Source organism: Carlito syrichta, unplaced genomic scaffold (genome assembly GCF_000164805.1).
Source record: "Carlito syrichta isolate Samal-C Ts95f unplaced genomic scaffold, Tarsius_syrichta-2.0.1 Scaffold304583, whole genome shotgun sequence".
Taxonomy (NCBI): domain Eukaryota; kingdom Metazoa; phylum Chordata; class Mammalia; order Primates; family Tarsiidae; genus Carlito; species Carlito syrichta.
The window spans coordinates 4,877-29,196 of record NW_007248679.1 but is presented as its reverse complement, the minus strand read 5'-3'; the positions used below and the strand labels follow the sequence as shown (position 1 = coordinate 29,196).

The 24,320-nt window shown below is 39.6% G+C and overlaps 1 protein-coding gene across 2 annotated transcripts; it reads right to left on the bottom strand.

Moving 5' to 3' along the window:
• Positions 1 to 2,272: 2,272 nt before the first annotated feature.
• LOC103262653 (zinc finger protein 271) lies at positions 2,273 to 21,953 on the bottom strand. 2 transcript variants are annotated; one of them, XM_021713505.1, is made up of 3 exons: positions 21,867 to 21,953; positions 21,047 to 21,269; positions 2,273 to 4,719 (listed from the first exon to the last, which is right to left on the bottom strand). In XM_021713505.1, the coding sequence occupies exons 2-3, from the start codon at positions 21,093 to 21,095 to the stop codon at positions 2,756 to 2,758; spliced, it is 2,013 nt and encodes a 670-aa protein (XP_021569180.1). In that variant the 5' UTR covers positions 21,096 to 21,269; positions 21,867 to 21,953; the 3' UTR covers positions 2,273 to 2,755. The 2 variants fall into 2 exon arrangements, with proteins under 2 accessions (XP_021569180.1, XP_008058485.2); XM_008060294.2 differs by having other exon boundaries at positions 21,047 to 21,271; positions 21,841 to 21,923.
• Between the last annotated feature and the right edge of the window lie 2,367 nt (positions 21,954 to 24,320).

The following is a 24,320-nucleotide window of genomic DNA, read 5'->3' as shown; positions in this document are numbered from 1 at the left end:
CAGAACTAGTTCTTTTGTTTTACAGATGAGCTAAAGCAAATTAAAGTGCCTGCTTCTTCAGCATCACACTCCTTAAGTCTTTTTTTCTACCTCATTTTTAAGTCTTTTTTTCCTACCTCATTTTCATTTCCATCTTATTCTTACTCTTCTAAGTGTTTCAGTCAGTATTTTCATAATGCATTATAACTGTTTCTGTGAGCTTGACGGTGAAATTTTTTTTTTTGCCTCATCATGGGGATCCAGTCGACACAGAATATTTATTGAATGAATTAATGAGTAAGCACCACATGCCACATCATTCTTTCACGTCCCTCTGCCTTTATGTCCCTAATCCCACCCAATTTCAGGAGGTCCACAAAGCTTTCCCTTTTCTTTCCAGTCAGAATTGAACCTTGCCTTCTCTGAATTATTATAGGCATCCTGCCCTACCTTTATATGACATTGTGCCATGTTTTCTGTACTTATTAGTCTCTGTCACTATACAGTATACGTTACTGAAAGAGACAGTACATTTTTTGTACTACAACAAAACATCCCCAAATGCCTTGCCCATAAGATTTAACAGTGTCTGTTAAATTGAGACATTAGGAGGATAACTACAGGGGATATCTGAAGTAAATAACAGTAGAATTAATCAAATTGCTTTAAAAAAAGTTTAATTTGATTTTAAAGTTGTGGGGTACAAGTCAGGATCGCATATGTAAGTGGTTTAGGTACAGGTGAAGTTTGGGGCCTCCCATTGGACCCCACTTGGTCTGGATCAGGATTGGGCCCCCTTATTGATGTTATGGCCCTCCTCCCCCAGTATTCTGCTACGACCAATCTCTTTTTTGTAGTATTATGATAGGTGTAAGCATTTTTTAATTTTTAAAACTATTTCTATTCTTCAGTTGAAAACTTTGCATGTATGTTGCCTATTATCAATATCAGAAAAAAACCAAAAAAAGTCTAATGAATGTTGCCACTTGCAAAACAGTATCAAAAGATTTTTATTTTTAGACAGACTATATTATACAAATTAATACCATAGGTAATTAATTTAGCTACTGTAGAGGAAAAGCTTACACCTTGTCTACACTCACAACACTCCTGACACCAGACGTACATTGGGTTTTCCCACATCCAGCAATTCTCCAATCCTCTGCTGACATCAACTGGGTGTCCTACAACTCAATTCTGACACTATCTACCTGGAATTAGCACAGACTCCTCAGGTTAAGGGCTCAGTCCCACAAGACTGCCTCCAGCTTCAGACACTAATCTCATATCTGTGTTTTCACTAGTACTTTTTACCGACTGGCTACAAACCTGAGGTTCCTACAACCCCCTCCTTGGGTTTGAGCATTTGCTAGAATAGCTCCCAAAATTTAGAAGTTTGCTTACTAGATTGCTGGTTTATTATAAAAGGATACAACTTGGGATCAGCCAGATGAAACAGACGCAAAGGGCAAGGTATTCGGGAATAACACTGAACTTGCTCTCCCTTAGTGTGCCACCCTCCCAGGGCCTCCACAAGCTTACCAACCCGGAAGCCCTTTGAATCTGGTCCTTTTAGCTTTTTATGGAGGCTTCAACACATGGCATGAATGATTAAATCATTGACCATTGGTGACTGAATCACTCTTTCACTTCTTCCTTCCCAGAGGTCAAGGTAGGGTGGGGTTGATCTGAACATCTAATCACATGGTCGGTTCCCCTGGCAATCAGCCCCCATCTAGTGGTTCTGGAAGGTCATTCTCAAAGTCATGTCATTAACATAAATTCAGATGAAGCTGAAAGGGGCTTACCATCTTAATTGCTCTTATCATTTAGGAAGAACCTGGAGTTTTAGAAGCTCTGTATCAGGGGATCAAGACCAAAGATGTATTTCTTGTTATAAATCACAATATCACAGCTACCATCTGTGTTCAATCTATAGATGACAAGATAAACACTAATAGAAACATCTTCAGACTCTGACATATGATTTTTTAAAAACTCTTGTTTTACATGTTTAGAAGCTGTGATTAAATGGTAGTGAAGAAGCAATTTCAAACAAAGTTTATGGGCTACACTACTGAAAGCAAAATAAATCCATATTTGCTGTAAACATTACAGGAACTTGTACAAACTCATGCTCACTAGACCAAAACTAGATCCCCAAAGAATGAAACTAAAACCAAAAAAACTTCTGAGAAAAAGGGGCTTAATATCTGGTTAATAAGCGTAATACTAGAATGGTCTAGCATGTTCACACACAGAAAACTTAGGCAGACATCTAGTATTAGCATAGGGCAAGACTCTAGCTGTCGGGGATAAGTAATACATCAGTATACAAGTAAATGCCAATTAAGATATAGAGGGGGTTTAAGTTTTACCTACAGTATCTGAAATAATTTCTGATATTGGTAATTTGAGCTCACTAAAGGTTTGCAATTTTAATATTAATACATTCCTTCTAAGTTCTGATTAAACATTTCCCACCATGATTTTTGTAATATCTGATAAGTTCTGCAATGTTATACATTTCTAGAGCTTTTCCTACATTATAGCAAAGATAGGAATGTTTCTATTGTTGCATACTGACATTCAGTAAAAATTTTATTCACATTGAAGGTTTTTCCACAACTCGCAGGATGCTTTCTCAGAATTTTTCTTAATTTTAGTAATTTCTGAGCTCCAACTTAAACTTTCACTATAAAAATTGAAATTAATGCTTTCTCCCAGTGTGGTTTTAATGAAGCATGAGTTGAACATTGATTAAAACCCAGCATCATCAACAGCATTCATAAGATTTTTTTCCTGGTTTGGTGTCTCTGGTACTGAACAAAGTTGATGTGTACTCTAAAGGTTTTCCCACATTCATCACATTTAGACTATCTTCTCCAGAATTAACTTTCTCATGACTAGTAAGATCAGAGAGTTGACTAAAATTTCTGCTGCACTGAATACACTGGTAGGGTTTCTCCCCAGTGTGGATTTTCTGATGTTTGATAAGATCTGCGCATGTGCTGAAGGCTTTCCCACATGCATCACATTTATATGGCTTTTCACCAGTGTGCACTCTTTGATGGTTAGTGAGATCAGAGCGCCGACTAAAGCTTCTGCCACACTGATCACATGGATATGGTTTCTCCCCAGTGTGGATTCTCTGGTGTAGGATAAGAGCTGAGCACTGACTGAAAGCCTTCCCACACTCATTACATCTATATGGTTTTTCCCCAGTGTGGATTCTCTGGTGTTTAATGAGATCTGAGTTCTGACTGAAACTTTTGCTGCACTCTGTGCAAGAATATGGTTTTTCGCCAGTGTGAATTCTCTGATGAAGGATAAGGTCAGAACTCTGACTGAAGGCTTTCTCACAACTGTCACAATGATAGGGCTTTTCACCAGAGTGCACTCTCTGATGTTTAGTGAGGTCTGAGCTTTGACTAAAACTTTTATTGCACTGACTGCATGCATATGGTTTCTCTCCAGTGTGGATTCTTTGATGCTTAACAAGATCTGAACGGCGACTAAAGCTTTTAGTACAATCACTACATGGATAAGGTTTCTCTCCAGTGTGAATTCTCTGATGAAGAATAAGGTTGGAGCTCTGACTAAAGGTTTTCCCACACTCATCACATTCATAGGGTTTCTCACCTGTATGAATTCTATGATGTTTAACAAGATCTGATCTTCGACTAAACATTTTATTGCACTGATTACATGGGTAAGGCTTCTCTCCAGTGTGAATTCGTTGATGATTAATAAGATCTGAAAGCCTACTAAAGGTTTTGCTGCATTGATTACATGGATAGGGTTTCTCTCCAGTGTGAATTCTTTGATGCAAAATAAGGACTGAGCTCTGATTAAAAGCTTTCCCACATTCATTACATTTATAGGGTTTCTCTCCAGTATGAATCCTTCGATGTTTAATAAGGTCTGAATTCTGACTGAAACTTTTGCTACACTGATTACATGGATATGGTTTCTCCCCAGTGTGGATTCTCTGATGTAGAATAAGATCTGAGCTCTGACTGAAGGCTTTCTCACACACATCACATTTATACGGTTTCTCACCAGTGTGGATTCTTTGATGTTTTATAACATCCGAACTCTGACTAAAATGTTTGTTACATTGGCTACATGTATAAGGTTTCTCTCCAGTGTGGATTCTTTGATGTTTAACCAGGTCTGAGCGCTGGCTAAAACTTTTACTACAATGACTGCACTGATAGGGTTTTTCTCCTGTGTGGATTCTCTGATGTATAATAAGATCTGAGCTCTGACTGAAGCCTTTCCCACATTCATCACATTTATATGGTTTTTCACCAGTGTGGACTCTTTGATGTTTGATAAGGTCTGAGCTCCGATTGAAACTTTTAATACACCAATGACAAGCATAGGGTTTCTCCCCAGTATGAATTCTCTGATGCAGAACCAGGGCTGAGCTCACACTAAAGGTCTTTCCACACTTATCACATTCATAGGGTTTCTCATAATGGGTCCTTTGATGCCTAAAAAGGCCTGTACTCCAAACAAAGCTTTGCCCACATTCATCACAGTTATGCTGTCTTCTTTTAAAGAGGTTCTGTTCCTTTTCCTTTAACTTATCCCCAAATTCACAGAATTTTCTGTCTTCAGAATCCTGGAGAACATTCTCTCGTAGGTTGCCAGACGCTTCAGTCAGTGGTTCAATTTTTGCTGTAATTTCCTCTTCTGAAACTGGCTTTCTGATCTTGGTATTGGTCTTTTCATCTGGAACAACAAACAAAATCCAAATGGAATGTGTTGTCTATATTGTAAGAAGATTTCAGGTGAAGCAGATCAGTATTTACCTATAAAATGTTATCACAACATGGGAATGCTCCAAAACACTGAACATTATTACCCTATGAGAAGAAAACTTAAAGGAAGTATCAAAACAGATCATATTAATCATTTTCAGAAGTGACTTATCAGATATGCCCAGTATATTTATCACAGGACATCTGGGAATACTGAAACCTAATCATGGTGATTAGGAAAGTGTGACTGAATTAGAGCTACTACATAAGCATAGCAAAACATAAGCTAATACATAAGATTATTAACACATCTAAGGGGAGCAGTGTGAAGGAGTTTAGAAAAAGGATAATAAGTTGGTTGGGCTTTATCTAGTACTATGTAGCAATTAGGGCTAAAAGTATGGTATTAGTAAAAAAGAAAAATACGGAAAATAAAATGCTTCAATGATTTTGTTTGCATCTTCTCTACCAATTTTTAGAAATAGTACAAAATTTATTGTTAACACACCAGTGGAGCGTGTACTGTGTTCTAAATACCTTAACAATAAAGCTACAAAGATGCATGATCCCAATTCTTATGTACAGCAATCACCTCAATACTGAGTTTTCATACACTGTTTGGATTTACTGTGTGAAAACATCTATAGGCTTCCAAATGAGATAATCATGTTGCTTATCTGACAGTGTACTATGAAATTATGATTGTATTCCCACCCATATGAAAGGGTTTCCTAGTTCTGCCCATAAATGGGTTACAAAAATGCCTTTAGGAAGAATACCCAAGATGATAACAGTGTTGCATCTGAAGAAAACTGGGAGTCAGATGGTCACGGGTATGAGGAATTCTGAGAAATTTTTAATTTACTTTTGTAATAGTTTACTCTTTTATCACCTGCATGAATTAGCTATTTAAATACATTTAAAATAAATATACCAAAATAAACACAATTGTTGAATTAAGGAAAAAGAGATATCTATAGTTGTATATGACAATTTGTAATATCAAAGACAGACCACACCAAGTGGTAACAAACCACTCTGCTTATAAGATGTGCAGAAAAGCAAGAGCCCAATACTAACTTAGAAATGATGGAAACAATGGAAAGTTATCTTTTTTTTTTTTTTTTGAGTTGGAGTCTCACTCTGTTGCCTAGGCTAGAGTACTGAGGCACACTCACAACCACTGCAGCCTCAACTACTAGGCTCAGGCGATTCTTCCGCCTCAGCCTTCCAAGTAGCTGGAACTACAGGCACATGCCACCACGCCCGGGTAATTTTTTTGACTTATTGTAGAGATGAGGTCTCACCAAGTTATCCGGGCTGATCTCAATCCCATGGGCTCAGCAATCCTCTCACCTTGGCTTCCCAAAGTGCTGGGATTATAGGCATGAACCACTGTGCTGGACCTGCTTTGAATTTTTAAAAGGAATATATACTTTTAATATTTTAGATCTCAAATAAGGTTTCTACTTCTGTTTATATTCAGTTCAGAGAAAAATTGATATTGATACATATTTGCATCAATTTGTCTGTCTTTACACTAAAAGGCAGCAAATTTAAGAAAAATAGAGGCCAGGCGTGGTGGCTCAAGCTCAGAGGATTGCCTGAGCCCATGGGTTCAAGATCAGCCTGGGCAAATGAAGCCTCATCTCTACAATAAATTAAAAATTAGCCAGGCATGGTAGCGCGTGCCTGTAGTTCCATCTACTTGGAAGGCTGAGACAGAAGGATCACCTGAGCCCAGCAGGTCAACACTGGGATGGCCATGAGCGTGCCACTGCACTCCAACCTGGGCGATGGAGTGAGATTCCAACTGCAAAAAAAAAAAAAAAAGAGATAGAAAATATTTGAGAGTGCCAAAAGATTAAGTCTGTCAGCTCCAGATAATTTGATACTGTCAGAAATTATATTATTTCTTTTCAGACTAGTCTAAGATAATTATGAGTTACTGATATTTCCTGAGTTTTGAAAATTGGTAATTTAAAATATGCTAGCAATTATTTTCAAATGTTGGCTCACCTATTATGCTGAGCACATAAGCAGATAGTAAAAATTAAATAAATTTTTTGTGCAACCCTAGTAAAATAGCAGGGAGAATGCAGTGGTAATGACAGTCCCCTTGGGTCTGTCTTGAAAACCTGGAACACACCGTGTCATCCCTTTCTTCTTCATTTTTTGCTATTTTACCCTTCACCTTTCCTTTTTCTTTCAAAACTTGCTGGTAAGTTTTCTAGCATCACCTTTGTCTGTGTACTTTTTTAACATGTCAAACATAAAGATAATCAAGCTTTGGTGTGCATTATAATTTCCTGGGGTCCTTATTAAAACACAGATTGTTTCCACCTCAGAGTTTTTGACTCAGCATTGCAGGGTGGAGCCTATATATTTGTGTTTCTATTTTTTTTGAGTTGGAGTCTCACTCCGTTGCTCAGGCTGGAGTGCAGTGGCATGCTCACAGCCACCCTAGTGTCGACCTGCTGGGCTCCAGCGATCCTTCTGCTTCAGCCTTCCAAGTAGCCAGAATTACAGGTGCATGCTACCATGCCTGGCCAATTTTTGATTTATTGTAGAGGCGAACTTTTGCCAAGTTGCCCGGGCTGGTCTTGAACCTGTGGCCTCAGGCAGTCCGCTCGCCTCAGCCTCCGAAGTGCTGGGATTACAGGCTGAGCCACCGAACCTAGCGTTTTCTGGGGTTTTTTTTGTTTTGTTTTGGTTTTTTGTGTTGGAGTATCACTGTGTCACCCAGGCTGGAATTCAGTGGTACACTCACAGCCACTACAGCCTCGAGCTGCTGTAGGCTGATCCCTTCCTTCTCAGTCTTCCAAGTAGATGGAACTACAGGCACATGCCACCATGCCTGGCTAATTTTTTTTTATTTATTGTAGAGATGAGGTCTCACAATGTTGCCCAGGCTGGTCTCGAACCCATGGGCTCAGACAGTCCTCTCACCTTGGGCTCCCAATGTGCTAGGATTATAGGTGTCTAATAAGCTTCCTTATGAAGGTAATGCTGTTGTGCCAGGATCTCAGTTTTGAGAACTGCTCGTCTAACTGTTCTTTCTTTGCAGTTAAATAATCTTAAATGAGGTTCAGCTTGATTTTTTTTTTTTTTTTTTTGAGTTGGAGTCTCACTCTGTTGCCCAGGCTGGAGGGCAGTGGCACGCTCCCGGCCACCGCAGCCTCGACCTGCTTGGCTCTGGTGATCCTTTCCGCTCAGCCTTCCAAGTATCTGGAACTACAGGTGTGCGCTACCACACCTGGCTAATTTTTTGATTTACTGTAGAGATGAGGTCTCGCCAAGTTGTCCAGGTGGGTCTCGAACCCGCGGGCTCAGGCAATCCACTCACCTCAGCCTCCCAAAACGTGGGATTACAGGCTGAGCCACTGAGCCCGGCTGGAAAGTTGTCTTTCAACCGTGAAAGAAAATAAGTATCAACCTAGAATTGCCTAATAAAAGAAAATGCCTTAAATAAAAGTTAAAATAAAGATATTCTCAAAAACCAAGAAAGGTTCTTACCTGCAGATATGCACTAAAAGAAATGCTAAAGGAAATTCTTCAAAAAGAAAAAATATCCCAGATGCAGGTAAGGTTAATACAGGAATGATGAGCACTGGAAAAAATAAAGTACCTGGGTGAATCTAAATGTGTACTAACTGATTAAAGCAATATGAATGTCTTGTGGAGTTTTAAAAATATGTAGAATTAAAATATATGGCAAAAATAGCACAAGAAGATGGAGGTAAGTAGAACTTAAGCATTATAAGGTCTTTGCATTGTCCTAGAAGTAGTAAAATAAAATTAGCTAAAACAAATTCAGTGTGTATTTTTTATTTTTATTTTTTGTAGAGACAAGGTCTTAATGCCTTGTCCAGGCTAGTCTTGAACTACTGGGCTCAAGCAGTCCTCCCACCCTGGCATCCCAAAGTGCTGGAATTACAAGTGTAAGCCACCACACCTGGCCCTTCTATGTTGCAATTTCTAAGGCAACCTTTTTCAGTCAGGGTTCTAAAAGAGAATGAAGCAAAATGAACTGAATGTCTATTTTCTTAATTCTCCTAATGATGGTACATAGTTAATACCATAGTAGATGTATAAGAGTGATATCAATATACTACTTCCAATGGATGCCTTATAACAACAGGGCTTAATTCTCTCACAGAATCTCATTTGAGAAGAGCTGTGATGAGGTAACCATTAAAATAACAATAAAATATACAAACAATAACCTAATAGAGAAAAAATTAGAAAAAGCTGATAATGCAAAATTGGAAACAAAAGGAGAAAAAAGAAATAATAAATGTAATAAAAAACAAAATAAGAAGCTGGTACATTTAAATCTAAGGATATCAATTATATATAATTTGACTACTCCAATAAAGAGCAAATATAAACCTACAGCTAACATAGTTAATGGTTAAATACTGAATGCTTTTCTCCTAGGGACAAGGGAGCAAGGTAAGGATGTCTACTCTTATCACTTCTAGTCAACATAGTACCACTTTCTATTCAATATTCATAATCAATGCAATAAGACATGAAAAATAACTGAGACATACAAATAGGAAAGAAAAATGTCATATTGTGTTTACTTAGAAACTAAACAACCACATACACAGAAAATGCCTCAGCTATCCCAAAAAAGCTATTAGATCTTTTAAATGAGTTTATTAGAGCAGTATACAAAAACCAACTGTATTTATATATACAATCAATGAATAATCACAACTTAAAATTTAAAAAATTTTTCAATTGCACCCGAAAATAAAATACTTCAACAAAAATATGTGCAGTGTCAATTTCAATATAATGAAAACTATAAAACACTGCTGAGAGAAATTGAAGAAGACCTAATAACAGAAATATATACCATCACTTATATACAGGAGTATCTATCTATCATCTATCTATCTATCTTAGACCTTTTCTGGCAGTATAATATGTAATACTGTTAAGATAGCAGTTCTCCCCAAATTTATCTACATAATAAATGCAACACCAGTCAAAATTCCAGCAGGCTTTTTTGGTACAAATTAACAGACTGTAGGAAAACAGCCTGTTGTGTGGCAAGAGTAATGACACCTTGAACCAAAATCACCATAATGACCAATATCTGACTTCTGTATACAAATGTGTTCCTGTAGCACTTGTAACACCTCATAAAAATGCTTATCTCACTTCCCCAGTAGTCAAGAGTTTCTTTCAGAAGAAGGTTTGAGATATAACCAGTTGCCCCTATTTTACCCTAAATATTTAAATATTTCCTATATAAATATTTCTGGAAGGGCAGGTGTGGGGATCCACTGTCTCACAACTGCTCAAGACATGACTTCTGTTCATAAAGTCCTATTAAAAGTCTCTGAGAGACTGGATTTGTCAGCCTCTTTCTTTGGCCTTTCAGCTCCACTGGCCTTTGGGAGTAGGTCGGCAAACACCCAATCATCTTGGAACACAAATTGATTCTAAACTTTATGCAGAAAGGCACAGAAGACAATTTTGAGAAAGCAGAACAAAAGTGGAGAAGTTACACTACCTGATTTCAAGCTTTATGATAAAGCCACAGTAATCAAGGCAGTGTGGTATTGGCATAGGATAGACATATCTATTGATGGAATAGAACAGAGTTCAGAAATTTAAAAAAATTACATACAATTGATCTTCAACAAAGGCACCAAGATAATTCAATGGTGAAGGGACAGCCTCTTTTTTTTTGAGTTAGAGTCTCACTCAAAAAGTGTTGCCCAGGCTGGAGTGTAGTGGCACACTCACAGTCACTGCAGCCTCAACCTGTTGGGCTCAGGTGATCCTTTTGCCTTAGCCTTACAAGTAGCTGTAACCACAGGCACACACCACCACACCTGGTTAATTTTTTGATTTATTGCAGAGATGAGGTCTTGCCAGGTTGCCCAGGCTGGTCTTGAACCCATGGGCTCAGGCAAACCTCTTACCTCGGCCTCCCAAAGTGCTGGGATTATAGGTGTGAGCCACTGTGCCTGGCCAGGGGACAACCCCTTTTTAACAAAAAGTGTTGGAACTAGATATTATGACAAAAATGAATCCTAACTTTCTCCTCACACTGTGTACAAAATTACTAGAAATGTAACATAGACAGATATTAAAGGTAAAACTATACAACTTTTAGAAGAAAGTATAGATGATCATCTTCATGAGCTGGGGAAAGGCAAGGAAATTAAATAAGACACCAAAAGCATAATTCATAAAATAAAAATATAAACTCCATCAAAATTATAAACTTTTATTCTTCTTTATTAAAAAAAAAGAAAGTCAAGCTACAGACTGGAAGAAAATATTCATAAAGCATATACCTGACAACAGACTTGTATTCAGAATATAAAAATAACTTTTACAACTCAAAATAATAATATAACTCAATAAAAAGAGCAAAAGATTGGAACACACAGTTCACAAAAGAAGTTATATGAAGAGTCAATAAACACACAAAAACTGCTCAGCATCACTAGTTATCAGGAAAATACAAATTAAACCTCAAGGAGCTACTGGTAAATACCCATTACTGACAATACAGCAACATAATTAATGGTTAAATCTTGACAAGGATGTGGAGCAACTGGAACTCTTATACATTGCTGATGAAAATGCAAAATGGTAAAGCTACCTCAGAATATTCTGACAACTTTTCATAAAGTTAAATATAATCTTACCATATAACTCAGCAATTCTACTTTGAGTTATTTACTTAAGAGATAGAAAAACATATGTCCACACAAATACAACATAAGTGTTTAGAGCAGCTTTATTAATAAAATAGCCCGAAATGTGAACAATCCAAATGTTCATTAACAGATGAATCAATAAACTGCAATATAGCCATAAAATTGAATACTTTTCAATAATAATAATTAATTAATGACAGTATGAATTAATCTCAAGAACACTATGCTGAACTAAAGAAGGTAGGTAAGCATAATTTTATTTATATGAAATGTTAGAGAAGTCAAATTAAATATATGAGAGTAGCTCCCCAAACCCCAGAATTTATTTATAAAAAATTATGTTTTTATTTTTACACATTCAAACTTCAATCAGCTTCAACATACTCTCCATTTGATGTACTACACTTATGGAAACACTTCTCTCACTGCTCAAAACAATTTTTAAACTCGTTCATTTTGATGCCTTGCTTCTGCCATTTTTTGTTTCACCTCTTCCACACTGGTGAAATGTTTCCCTTTGAAGACTTTTTTCATTTGGGGAAACAAATAAGTTATGTGGGGGAGATCGGGTGAACAGGGAGAGTGGAGCACAAGGGTCATGCTGTTTTCTGCTGAACACTCAGCACAGTGTGGGCAAGTTGTGTAAATCATCCATCATGAAATAGGCAAATGTGCTACAGGAATCTCCAAAAAAAAAAAAAAATTCACTGAAGCCAAACGCAGTCTCTCACAAGAACATTAGTTGGCATTCTGATGCCAATGTGTGCCTACAACACTTACCTGGGGGAAAGCCTGTACTGTAAGGGGCCCACCCTCTAAGATAATTCTATTTTTTTTGGTGGGGGAGGTCTCCCCTCATATAGTGGCAGACAGCGTATCAATGGTTGCCTAGAGATGGGAGGAACTGAATGGGACACAAGGACATTTCGGAAGAGGCTGTTGATATTAAGGTTCTGTGTTTTGACTGTGAGGGTAGTGGACATAGGTGCACAAATATGTCAAAACTTATCTAAATGCACAATTAAAAGCAGTATATTTTATTGTCTGCAGATTATATCTCACTAAAGTAGATTTAATTAAAGTTAGTAAAAACACTTTAGGCTTCAACAACACAAAAAACCTTGACCTTACATTCCATCTTTCTATTGCTTCATTTCTATTTCTCTTTATAGCAATTCTCCTTGAAAAGCTTTATTTACTTTCTCATTTTTTCTAAGTTTAAATTTTAAGCTTATTAAATATTTTAATACTTAATGTTTTAAGTTTATTAAGTATTTTATACACATAAAAATATATGGGTACACATATATATATATACATACAATTTTAAAAAATGAATAAAGATAAAATGCAACAAGGTTGACTCTTCCATTCAGCTTAAGAAAAAAATGACAGAAAAGTTTTAATGCCCTAGAATTTCCCTGTGCATGCTTCTCTGAACCTGTCTTCCTCCAATACCTTTCCTTACTTTCCCTAGTCATCACTATGCAGAATTTTGTGTTTTTCTTCAGAGTTTCACCAAAAGCCAGGATATTTAAGAAAATACTGTAAGGTTTTGCATGTGTTATGGACTGAATTGAATTTTGCCCATCTCTGCCCACTCCCATTCATATGTTGAAGACCTAATCCCCAATGAAACTGTTATTTGGAAGTAGGGCCCTTAAGGAGGTAAATAAGGTTACGTGAGGTCATAGGGTGGGGTCCTAATCTAATAGGACTCGATTTATTATAAGAAGAGACACCAGGAAAGCATGCACACAGAGAAGACAGTTTGTGCGAGCCAGGCTGAGAAGCCTCAGAAAAAAACAACTCTGCTGGCCCCTTGATCTTGGACTTCCAGACTCTAGAACTGTGAGAAAATATCTGTTGTTTAAGCCAACCAGTATGTGGTATTTTGTTATGGTAGCCCTACAAGACTAATGCAGGATGTTTTTGAACTTGGTATATTTATGGAATTATACCACATGTATTCTGTGATATGCTTTGTTTGTTCAACATTATATTTGGAAAACGTACCCATGTTAATGAGTATGCTGTAGTCCATTCATATTCACTACTATAGTGTGATATATACCACAATTTATTTACCTACTCCCTTGCAATGAATAATAACATTTTGCTATTACAAATAATGCTGATATGAATATTCCTGTATATCTATCTGATAGGTGCACATATGCAAGAATTTTCTAGGTTATATAAACTTAGGATCAAATATAAAGATATATGTTATATAAACTTAGGATCAAGTTTATATAGCCTAGACTTGTCTGGGTCTCAACTAGATATTTTCTTTCTTTTTTTTTTTTGAGTTGGAGTCTCACTCTGTCACCTAGACTGGAGTGCAGTGGCACGCTCCTGGCCACTACAGCCTCAACCTGCTGGGCTCTGGTGATCCTTCCGCCTCAGCCTTCCAAGTAGCTGGAACTACAGGTGCGCGCTATCATGCCCGTCTAATTTTTTTGATTTATTGTACAGATGAGGTCTCACCAAGTTGCCCAGGCGGGTCTCGAACCTGCGGGTTCAGGCAATTCACTCACCTCGGCCTCCCAAAGCGTGGGATTACAGGCTGAGCCACTGAATCCAGCCTCGACTAGATATTTTCTTTTTTCTTTTTTTTTTAAGTTGGAGTCTCACTCTGTCGCTCAGACTGGAGTGCAGTGGCCGCTCCTGGCCACCGCAGCCTCACCTGCTGGGCTCCGGCGATCTTTCCGCCTCAGCCTTCCGAGTATCTGGAATTACAGGCGCACGCTACCATGCCTGGCTAATTTTTTGATTTATTGTAGAGATGAGGTCTCTCCAAGTTGCCCAGGCAGGTCTTGAACCCGTGGGCTCAGGCAATCCACTCACCTTGGCCTCCCACAGCGCTGGGATTACAGGTTGAGGCACCGAGCCCGGCCAATATTTTCAAAGTAGTTGAGTCAATATAGACTTCTATCAAGAGTGTATGAGAGTTCATACTGCTCTTTGTTGTAACCAGCATTTAGTCTATTCTCTTTTTAGTCCATTGTAATCAGGCTTTTATCTCCATAACTCTGTTGAAACTGTGCTTATTAAAGCTCCTAATGAGCTCTATCTTAACAAATCCAATGGTCAATTCTTAATTTTATTCTGTTTTCATTTGAAGAGTTTACTACTTTTTCTTAAAGCATTTGATTTCTTCTTCCTAACTTTCCTTTCTCCTGTCTCCACATATTAGACAGAGTGATCTTTACATGTCATTATCCAGTATAAAGAGCTCTAGCAGCTTCCCATTACACTGGGCACAAAATTCCAAGTCCTTACCATGGCCTATAAGGTTTCAGATCATCTGGGCCCTTTCTTTCTCTTTGCTGTCATTTCATTCCATGACTTCTCCTACTGTCTGTCTACTCCAGGCTCCCTCTGTCCCTGCTACATGTAGGGGCCTCTGGCATTTTGCTATTCCTTCTGCCTAGAACACTCTTCTCTCAGTTATAAGGCTTGTTTTCTCATTTCATTTATAGCTCTACCCAAATGTTACCATCTCAGAAGGGTGTAAGGCTTGGAGCGCCTCTGGTTGCTACTTTTGAGTGAGACACAGTTCCAAAAAAAAAAAAAGGCTCTGTAGCAGGCCTAGGCTGCAAGCTGTCTTGTCACATAATCTTATTATCCAGGATAACCAATGATATTTGGAATGCTTGTGGCAGTCATGGGTGCTGTATGAAGCCTCTTACAAGCCTCCATACGAGAACCACCCTAAAGTAGGGCCAGGTCCTCTTCTGTCAGCAACAATTCTCTATGTGAAAAGCAGATTCTAACTTACTACTGGGCACTGATAGAGACTTCATACTTGACCACGGGGCACCACATGACTATACATTACAAACTGCTCATTATGTAAAAACTGGTTTGTTATTTAGTCTGCTAAATCATAAAACTGGGCAACAAATCAACATTCCATTCCAAAAGAAAGTCTAAAAGAGAAGTAACTTCCACATGCAAGTGACCTGGATCCTACAGAACCTGTTCCTAATGCTTCACTACTTCTCCCTTGACCTGTTATTTAAGGCCTCATGTGAATTCCCTATTACCAGTTAACAGATGAAGAAAAAAAATCACAGAACTGGTTTACAGATGGGCCTGTGCAGTATATCAGCACTAGCTAAAAATAAATAGTTTTCACTCATACCCCTCCTCATGGGTGGCCTCAAAAACATTGGTAAAGGGAAATTCTCCCAGTGGATAGAATTTTAGGTATGCACTTAGGTGTCCACTTTTTATGAAAGGCAACACAGTCTAAAATACATGTCTATATTGATTCATGGGTAGCAACAAATGAGTTGTTTGATTAGTTAGGTACCTGGGAAGAACAAGATTGGAAGACTAGAAACAGGGATTCTGGGTAAAAATTATGAGAACAGATTTCCTAGAATGGGCAGAGAATGTGAGCATACGAATATTCACCAAGGGGCATCTACTGTGGAGAAGCTTTTCAATCAGAGGGCCACGATGATCCATTTTATGAATGTTAATCAGCCTCTCTTCCAACGCTTGTCCAGTAGACTCATGTACCAAGCAGTCATGGCAGCAGGAATGGAGGATACATATGGGCTCAACAATATGGACCTCCCCTTGTCAAGGCCGATATGCCTATCACAACTGCTATGTGCCCAAGCAGCCAATAGCCAAGGCCAAAATCAGGTCCCAATAAGAAACCATTCCCTGGAGAGGAACCAGTCAGTCACTGGGGGACAGATTGATTACCCTGGACAGATTGATTACCTTCTATCATAAAAGTAGCAATTTGTCTGCAAAGTACTAGATACACAGTCTAGACACAAATATGCTTTGATTTGAGATTGCTATGCACCATGGTTTTCATATTATATTGCCTCCGATAACTCATTTTACAGGGACCTCAGGGAACTCAGCAGTGAGTTCACATACACATACTTCATGGGTCTTACCACACACCCCATCATCCAGAAGTAAGTGGATTGACATTATTGATGGAATGACCTGCAGACAGCTCAGTTATGGTGTCAGCTAGGCAGCAACACCCTGTAAGTCTGGGTTGCTGCTGCATAGAAAGCAATATATGCCTTAAACCAAATGACAATAAATGGTGATGGCTTCTCCATGGCCAGAACACATACACAGGTACAGGAACCAAGGGTGGAGTAGTGAGGAAAGTTCCTCTCATTATACACCTAATTAGTCACTTGTATTATTTTTGCTTCTTGTCTCCATAATCTTGGGCTTGGTGAGTTTTGGGTTCTAGTCTCAAAAGGGAAATGTTTCTACCATGAAACAAGTCATAATTTTGTTAAACTGGAAGGTCAAACTGCTTCCTGGTCACTTTGGGTTTCTCATTCTGTTGAACCAACAGGCAGAGAAGGGGTCACTCTACTGGTCAGGCTGACTGATCCCAAATACCAATGGGGAATTGGTAACTGCTATATACTAAGGGCAAGAAGACTATGTCTGGAACTCAGAGGATTCACTGGAGTGTTTCTTAGTTCTCTCCTGTCTAATAGGCCCAGTCAATGGTATACTGAAGCTGCCTGAAAGAGACAGGGTTACTGAGGACTTAGATCACCTACGAAAGGTTTATATTACTAAACTAGGTAAAGACCTCTGTGCCTCTGAGATGCTGGCAGAAAGTGAGGAAGATATAAAACAGGTGGAAGAAGGTCGTTAGAATGATCAACTTCGGCTCCATGAACACCAAAACCAGTAGCAGTTATTTATTTATTTATTTATTTATTTATTGGCAAGAGCTTGCTCTGTCACCCAGGCTTTCTGAATAGCTGAGACTATAGGTATGCACCACCACTCCTGGCTAATTTTTACTTTTTTTTTGTACAAATGGAGTCTCTCTTTGTTGTCCAGACTGGTCTTGACTTCCTGTGCTCAAGTGATCCTTCTGCCTTGGCCTCCCAAAATGCTGGGATTATAGGTGTGAACCACTGCACCAGGTCTATTTTGGGTTAATTATGCCTTTTTCCTCTTTTTCTTACAACTTTATATGAAGAGCAGTAGTGGTAATTAAATTCTAGGTTTCAGGTAGGAGCATTATTTAATTATGACAGTCTGCAATGAAATGATAGCTTAAGTTGCTTTGTTTTTCTGCTGTGCTGAGAAAACAGCAATCTATACATAGGACAAAATTGGACTGTGAGATAAAAGGGGTGGACTGTGATGAATAGTCTCCTTTCATCCTCCAGATCTACTCTCCACCCTGCTCTGTGCCCTGGTGGCTGATGTCGATGGACTGCATCACCTAGGCTTCCATGCCTTCTAGTTTGCAAGCAGATTTAGATAAAAGTGGGAGAATAGTAGAGTGACTAGCTGCCTTGGTTGCCCAAAACTGAGGGGGTTATTGGAATGTGGAACTTTCAGTGCTAAGTCCCAAGCAAACTGGGATGAACTGATCACCCTACATCCTGGCTCCATACTTGCTGGGCTAGGAGCTGGGCCTTTTAGCAAAGGCCAGAGCTTCTATCAGGTGGCTAAACCCTAAGCTATACTTTCTAGGCACTGGTAATCAGTCTTTCCCCTTATCACTTAAGGCCTAAAGGTAGTAACTGGTTCTCCTTGTTGCCTGCTCCAAGGCTGATGTTCACCACTTGCTGATTTCTGTAATCCTACCTATCCTCTTCAGGAAACACTGAATTACTGCACTGGAATGAGTCATCTATTTCCTGGCTCATTCCAGGATATGACTGATACATCAAGGTTTAATTTCTTCATAACCATTGTCATTATATGATAATATAATGTACATTTATTTATCCATTTTGTTTCCCTCTTCTAGAATGTAAGAACCTTGAGGGCAAAGGCTTTGTCTGTTCAGTTCACTGCTATATTCCTAGCACTTGGAACAGTGCCTGGTCACAGAGTAAACTGTTAGTAACTAATAATAATACTATAAGGCTAATAGGTTGGGTGAAAAAAGGGACAATGGAAGGTAAATTTCATAGGAAAACAGCAGCAATGAAGACCAAAACCAAAAAGAAGTAAGGAATGACATGGAAATGAGACCCGGCAGAACATCTGAACAAAGTCAGGATCAACATTATCTTACTCAAAATAATAGCAGCTGCCATTTAAAAAGAATTTACTGTAAGCCAAGACTGTGTTCAGAGCTTTACAAAGAGGATTCTAGGGGGTTTTGTTTGTTTGTTATAGTATTAATGAACCCCAGTGAATCCTACCTTCCAGTATCTATATCCTTGTATAGTCTACTTCCACAATGACTTTGGAACCAGTCATGTTACTTGCTTTGGTCAATGAGATAGTAGTAGACGTAACACAAACATAGGTATGAAAAGTAATTATGTATTGGAGAGCCTGCCCTCTCTCTGATTCTGAAAACTAACTGCCTACGAAAAAGTCTGGGCTAGTTCACTGGAGATGTGTTACCTAAGCCACAGCCAGCACTAACAGTCAGACCTGCCACTGAGACCATCTTAGACTCTGGCCCCAGTGGAGTCAGCCACTAGATGACTGCATGAGTAATCCCAGACAAAACCACGAGAAAAAACTGACTAGCTGAACTTAAGTTCAGGTGGCTAACCTACAGCTTAAGTAGATACTCGACAGGATGATAAGAAACAACATAGTTTAACAAGTCTGTTGTTTCAGGTCACTAACTTTTGGGGTTCTTTTGAAACCACCTATATAAAATTAAAACAGGGCATTGGGATAAAAGCCGTGGAAGAGGACTGAGCCCTGCAATGTTTCACTATGGGTAGAAATGAACAAATTTGTTGTTTCTCAGTTTGCGTTTAATTCCATAGAGAGCAATTATCTCATATCCTGTCCTAAAGAGGCAAGCTGCCCATGAGGTGGTTAAACATATCTTTCTCTTAAACAATGAGCCTAAGGTCACATAGATCTCCTAGATGGCATCCTGAAGTTTGATCAGCAGAAGGGCACGAGCAGTTTTAATCTCCAGGGATCCCACATACCTTCCTTCTTCCTAAGCTACCATCATAATGGCTTCTGCTCAAGAGTCATAGCAAAGGTTGCAGGACTTGCTTTATAGATAGCATCTACTGCAAAACCTGGCAATGGGGATTGAGATGTTTTTCAGACTTTGCACTCTGATATACCTATGACTTCACCCGGACCCAGGGCACATACCAAGGAGTAGGTCCTACTGATCCTGTGACCCCTTCCCAGAAACTAGCTCCGAGCATGAAGACAGTTTTGACACCTCTGTGACTTCATAACCAACCAATCAGCAGCACCCAGTCCCTAAACCCTACTCACCAAATGATTCCTGAAAAAACAATAGCTTAAAATTCTTGATGGTTTAAAATTCTCAACGTGGGTTTGAGAAATCCCTCCTGTCATCCTCACTCAGCTGCTTTGCGACATTAAACTCTTCTTCTATTGTAACAGCTGCTGTCTTAGTCTTGGCTTTTCTGGACAGCGGGCATAAAAACCTCAGTCAGGCTGTAAGACTTTATTCTGGAGTAATAGATACTAAAAATAACCATCAAAGAATAAATTATTATACACTTATAAGGCGAGGAAACAGATTGTAAAATATAAGAGTGAGTTACTGAAGCTAGTAAGTGACAAAGCTAGTATTTGAATCCAGGTTTTCACGCTCTAAAACTTAAGGAAAAAAGACTTGAAAAGGGGAAACACCAAACACGGACAGACTGGTAGTAATGTTACAGTTCGAGTAATGCTCAGCTGCTAACCCTCACACCAATAAATTGAGAGGTAGGGAACTGGTCAAAAGAAATTTATTTCTGAATTTGAATCCACAGAGCAGAGCTGGGCTCCTGGCCTTTCTAAAATGGTTCTGTTCATCCTTCAAGTTTTACAGTATGCTCTTATAAGTTCAGGGTTGTTGGTACCTATACATTGACTATGTGACTGGCAGACCATTGCACAGAACTTAAGTTACAGCTGTATGTTGTCAATAATGACTTTTATGATCCACATTTCCCGGCACCAGTTTCCAGAGGTATCTAACAGCTTCTTATCAGTAGCACCCAGCATAAGCGTTAATCAAGCTTTCCATAGAGTAAAAGGAATTAGCTAACAAGACTTAAGACATCATACATTACAACATGTTGTTATAGGCAAATCACAAGATTTACGATAACATTGATACTATATTATTCAAACCTATGACTACTAAGAAAAGGGAGTAAATGGGGATTTACATCTCTCAGTTAATTGGGCACAGTCTGCAGGGAAGTTCAGGATTCTTTGAAGTTATTTACTGGGAGTGCATAGGAGATAAGGGGAAGCGCTCCTTTTGTTAATTCTCAGGAATGTGGGTATATGCAAGCCTGCTCCACACTTGCCATGCCCTTTTCTAGGGGTTGTGGTAATATGAACAGAAAATAGTGTGTCCGTATCAGCAAGGTAATGATTGCAAAGGAAAAACTGGACTACTTCAGGGTCTTAAAAAAGAGAAGGGGACTGCATGAGAATTTAATTGCCAGAATCTGAAATAAAACCAGGTGACCATGCTTCGGGCACTGAAGAGATAATATTGCCTAACAGTGAGGGAATGCTGATATCAATTGAAGATACTGGCATGGGGTAACATCCCCACTGCTCCACCTTCCCTACCCACCAAAACCAGCAAGAAAGATACAAGACACTGCTTCTCACCTGACTGAAGGTGGTATTCTTGAGGTTCACAATTGAGCTGGATCTCCATGGGCCGCAACTGCACATGTCAGGGAGCAAGTGGAGAATTACCATTTACTCTGTAAGCTTTTCTCGTCCACATAAAGGCCTGGGACCTGGAGGCAACTGGGCACCACTGGGCTTGGAAGGGTATCATTGTGCAGACCAGAGATGTAATTTCTGAGACTGGACTGCCAGAAACATTCTCTAGAAATGAAAGAAGAGAAGGAGAAAACAAAATCTCACTTAATTTCCAAATGCTTTTCACTTAAGAGTTTATTAAACCTACCCCATCATCCAGGAGTCAGGCATCATCCCCTCTTCCCAATTCCAAGTCTAGAGATGTTCAAACAAAACTGGAGACTAGAACCATCAGAAGAATGGTATCACTAGAAAGATAACGGAGGGGAGGGAATTTTAGAACTTGTCCTAGTGGGCCACACTGTGTCACTCGCTGCCCTTCCTTTACCAAAATGACACTGCTGATCAAGCACCATGATCCGCCTTTCTTTCCCTCCTTGGCGTTCTCCAACACTCACAAATCTAGGCTGCTCTTTCCCGGCACGGTCGGATGATTCCACCCGTCCCCCGGAGTTTCTGGGTTGAACCCCAAGGCCCGGCCAGAGCTGACCCGGTACCAACAGGACCGGTCGGCTCTCCGTGCCCAGGAGCGACCCTGGCGGCCTTGACTCTCCATGGCCTCGAGAAACCGCAAACGGTTTCCTGGCTGCGCTGCGAGGCCGCTCGTTAGGCGAAAGCAACCCGGAGTTTCCCACCTTTCGAGAGCCGACACCGCCCGCACCTCGACTCGATCCTGAGGTTGCGGTCAAACCTCACACCCCGCGAACCAGCCATCGTCGCGTCCGCTCTAGGAACCTGGGAGGACTGCTCAGCTCTATGGCGCGTCGCTGCGCACGCGCGGGACGGCGGGAAGGGGAGGGGCACTGAGAATTAACCCCTGAACAGCCGCGGAGCTGCCACCCGCTGAGCCTTAGCGAGGGACCTGCTTGACTAGACGGATGCCTTGCTGCCCTCTCTGCTGCTGGTTCTAGAGGTGAATATCGGAATCCTTTATCTTTCCGGAAAGCTCTCTGGGGCAGGGTAAGTTTTCTGTCTACATGATGAGTTCTTTTTTTAAAGAAAAACAACGATCCCTCCACCCATGGCTTATGTGATTCTCAGGTGTGCTTCTATTCTAACTTTCCTCTTGCCCTCTCTGCTTTTCTTTTCATCCTCTCGAACAGTGGCATGCATCAGAATCACTCGGAGGCCTTGTGAAAATACGAGCTGCTGCCCCCACCCCCAGAATTTATGATTCAGTAGAGCTGGGCTGGGAACCCAGGTTCTCAGGTGGTCTTGATGCTGTTGTACTGGGACCACATCTTGAGAACCCCTGCCCTAGAAGTAAGCGATGCTCGGTAATTAATTCCCGAATTGCTGAGAAGCTGGAAATTCATCTACGTTGAGGTCTAGAAAGGTCACGAGGTTTATTTCGTTTGGTTGCCAGTGCAGTCCTCGTGTGGCTAAGGGATCAGGGTGAGAAAGACTTGCAGTGGTGGGTGGGGAGGGATCAAGATAAGAACGGTTATTGCTGTGTTCATAGAAATATCTTGGGAAGTGAGGTGGGAGAAGGTTTGAAAGCATTGAGGCATGTGACTTGGGTTAAGATGTCAGGGTACACGTTTGGGAAGGTGGGGGGTGACTGAAGTGATTGCTGAGGTAGAGAAAGAGGGCTTCCTGTCCCAGCCCAAGACCCTCTTCGGATATATTAAATCTTAGGGATGTATGAATGAAACCTTAATATGTCTACAAGGGAAAGAGAGGTGGGAACTTGTTTGGGTCCAGTCCTTCTAAGTAGGGTGTGCAGATACTTTTTTAAAAACAGCTTTATTGAAATATAAGTGCCATAAAAGAGACAGCAAATATTTAAAGTATATCTTTTTTTTTTTGAGTCAGAGTCTTACTCTTTTGCCCAGGTTGGAGTGCAGTGGCACTTTTATGGTTCACCACAGCCTCAACTCACTGGGCTCAGGTGATACTTCTACCTCAGCCTCCTGAGTAACTGGAACTACAGGCATGAGCCACGAAGCCTGGTTAATTTTTTGACTTTTTTGTAGAGATGACATCTCACTATGTTGCCTAGGCTGATCTTGAACTTCAGGGCACAATCAGTCCTCTTGCTTCAACCTCCTAAAGTGCTGGGATTACAGGTGTGAGACACCATGGCCGGCCTACAGTATATAATTTGATAAAGTCTGTTAAGCGTATTCACAAATAAAATAAAGTAAAATAAAATAGTGAGCATATCTATCAGTGCTCAAAGTTTCTTTCTGCCTTTTGGTAATGCCTCTCCCATCTCCACCCCCTCATACCCAAACACTGGTCTCCGGTTACTGGAGATTAGTTTGCATTTTTCTAGAGATTTATTTACATAGAATCATACAAAATGCACTCTTTTTTGTCAGATTTCTTTCACTAAGCATTATAAGATTTATCTGTTTTGCTGTGTATATCATAATTCATTTGTATTTGTGGCTGAGTGATATTCCACTGTATGTATACACCACAAATTGTTTATCCATTCACTAGTTGATAGGCATTTGGTTTATTTCCTGGGTGATTTCCAGGTTTTTACTATTAAAAATAAAGCTGTTAACATTCTTGTACAAGTCTTTATATGGACATAAGCTTTTTCTCCTGTCTCATTTTAGTTGTATGTTTAATGTTTTAAGAAACTGTGACACTATTTTTCAGCGTTGCTGTACCATTTTGCACTCCCATCCAGTGCATGGGAGTTCCAGTTCCTTCACATCCTCACCAACTCACTGTGCTTCTCACTGTGGTTTCAATTTGCATTTCTCTAATGACTAATAGTATCTAGTATTTTTATGTGCTTGTATGCCAACCGTATATATTACTTGCTGAAGCATCTGTATAAATCTTTTTTCCATTCTGGACACAAGCTCTTTATCAGATATGGGCTTTACAAATATATTATGGCTTCAATTTTCTTTCTCTTAACAGTATTTTTTTAAGAGTAGTAGTTTAAAGTTTTGGTGAAGTACAGTTTACCAATTGGTTCTTTTATGGATCATGCCTTTGGTGTCTTATGTAAGAAATCTTTGCCTAACCTAAGGTAACCACGATTTTATTCTAGTCTTTTCTTATAGACTAGAAGTTTTAGGTTAGACATTTTGGTCTATGATCCATCTTAACTTTTTGTGTGCCCATATTCTGAGATTTGGGGCAAAGTTTA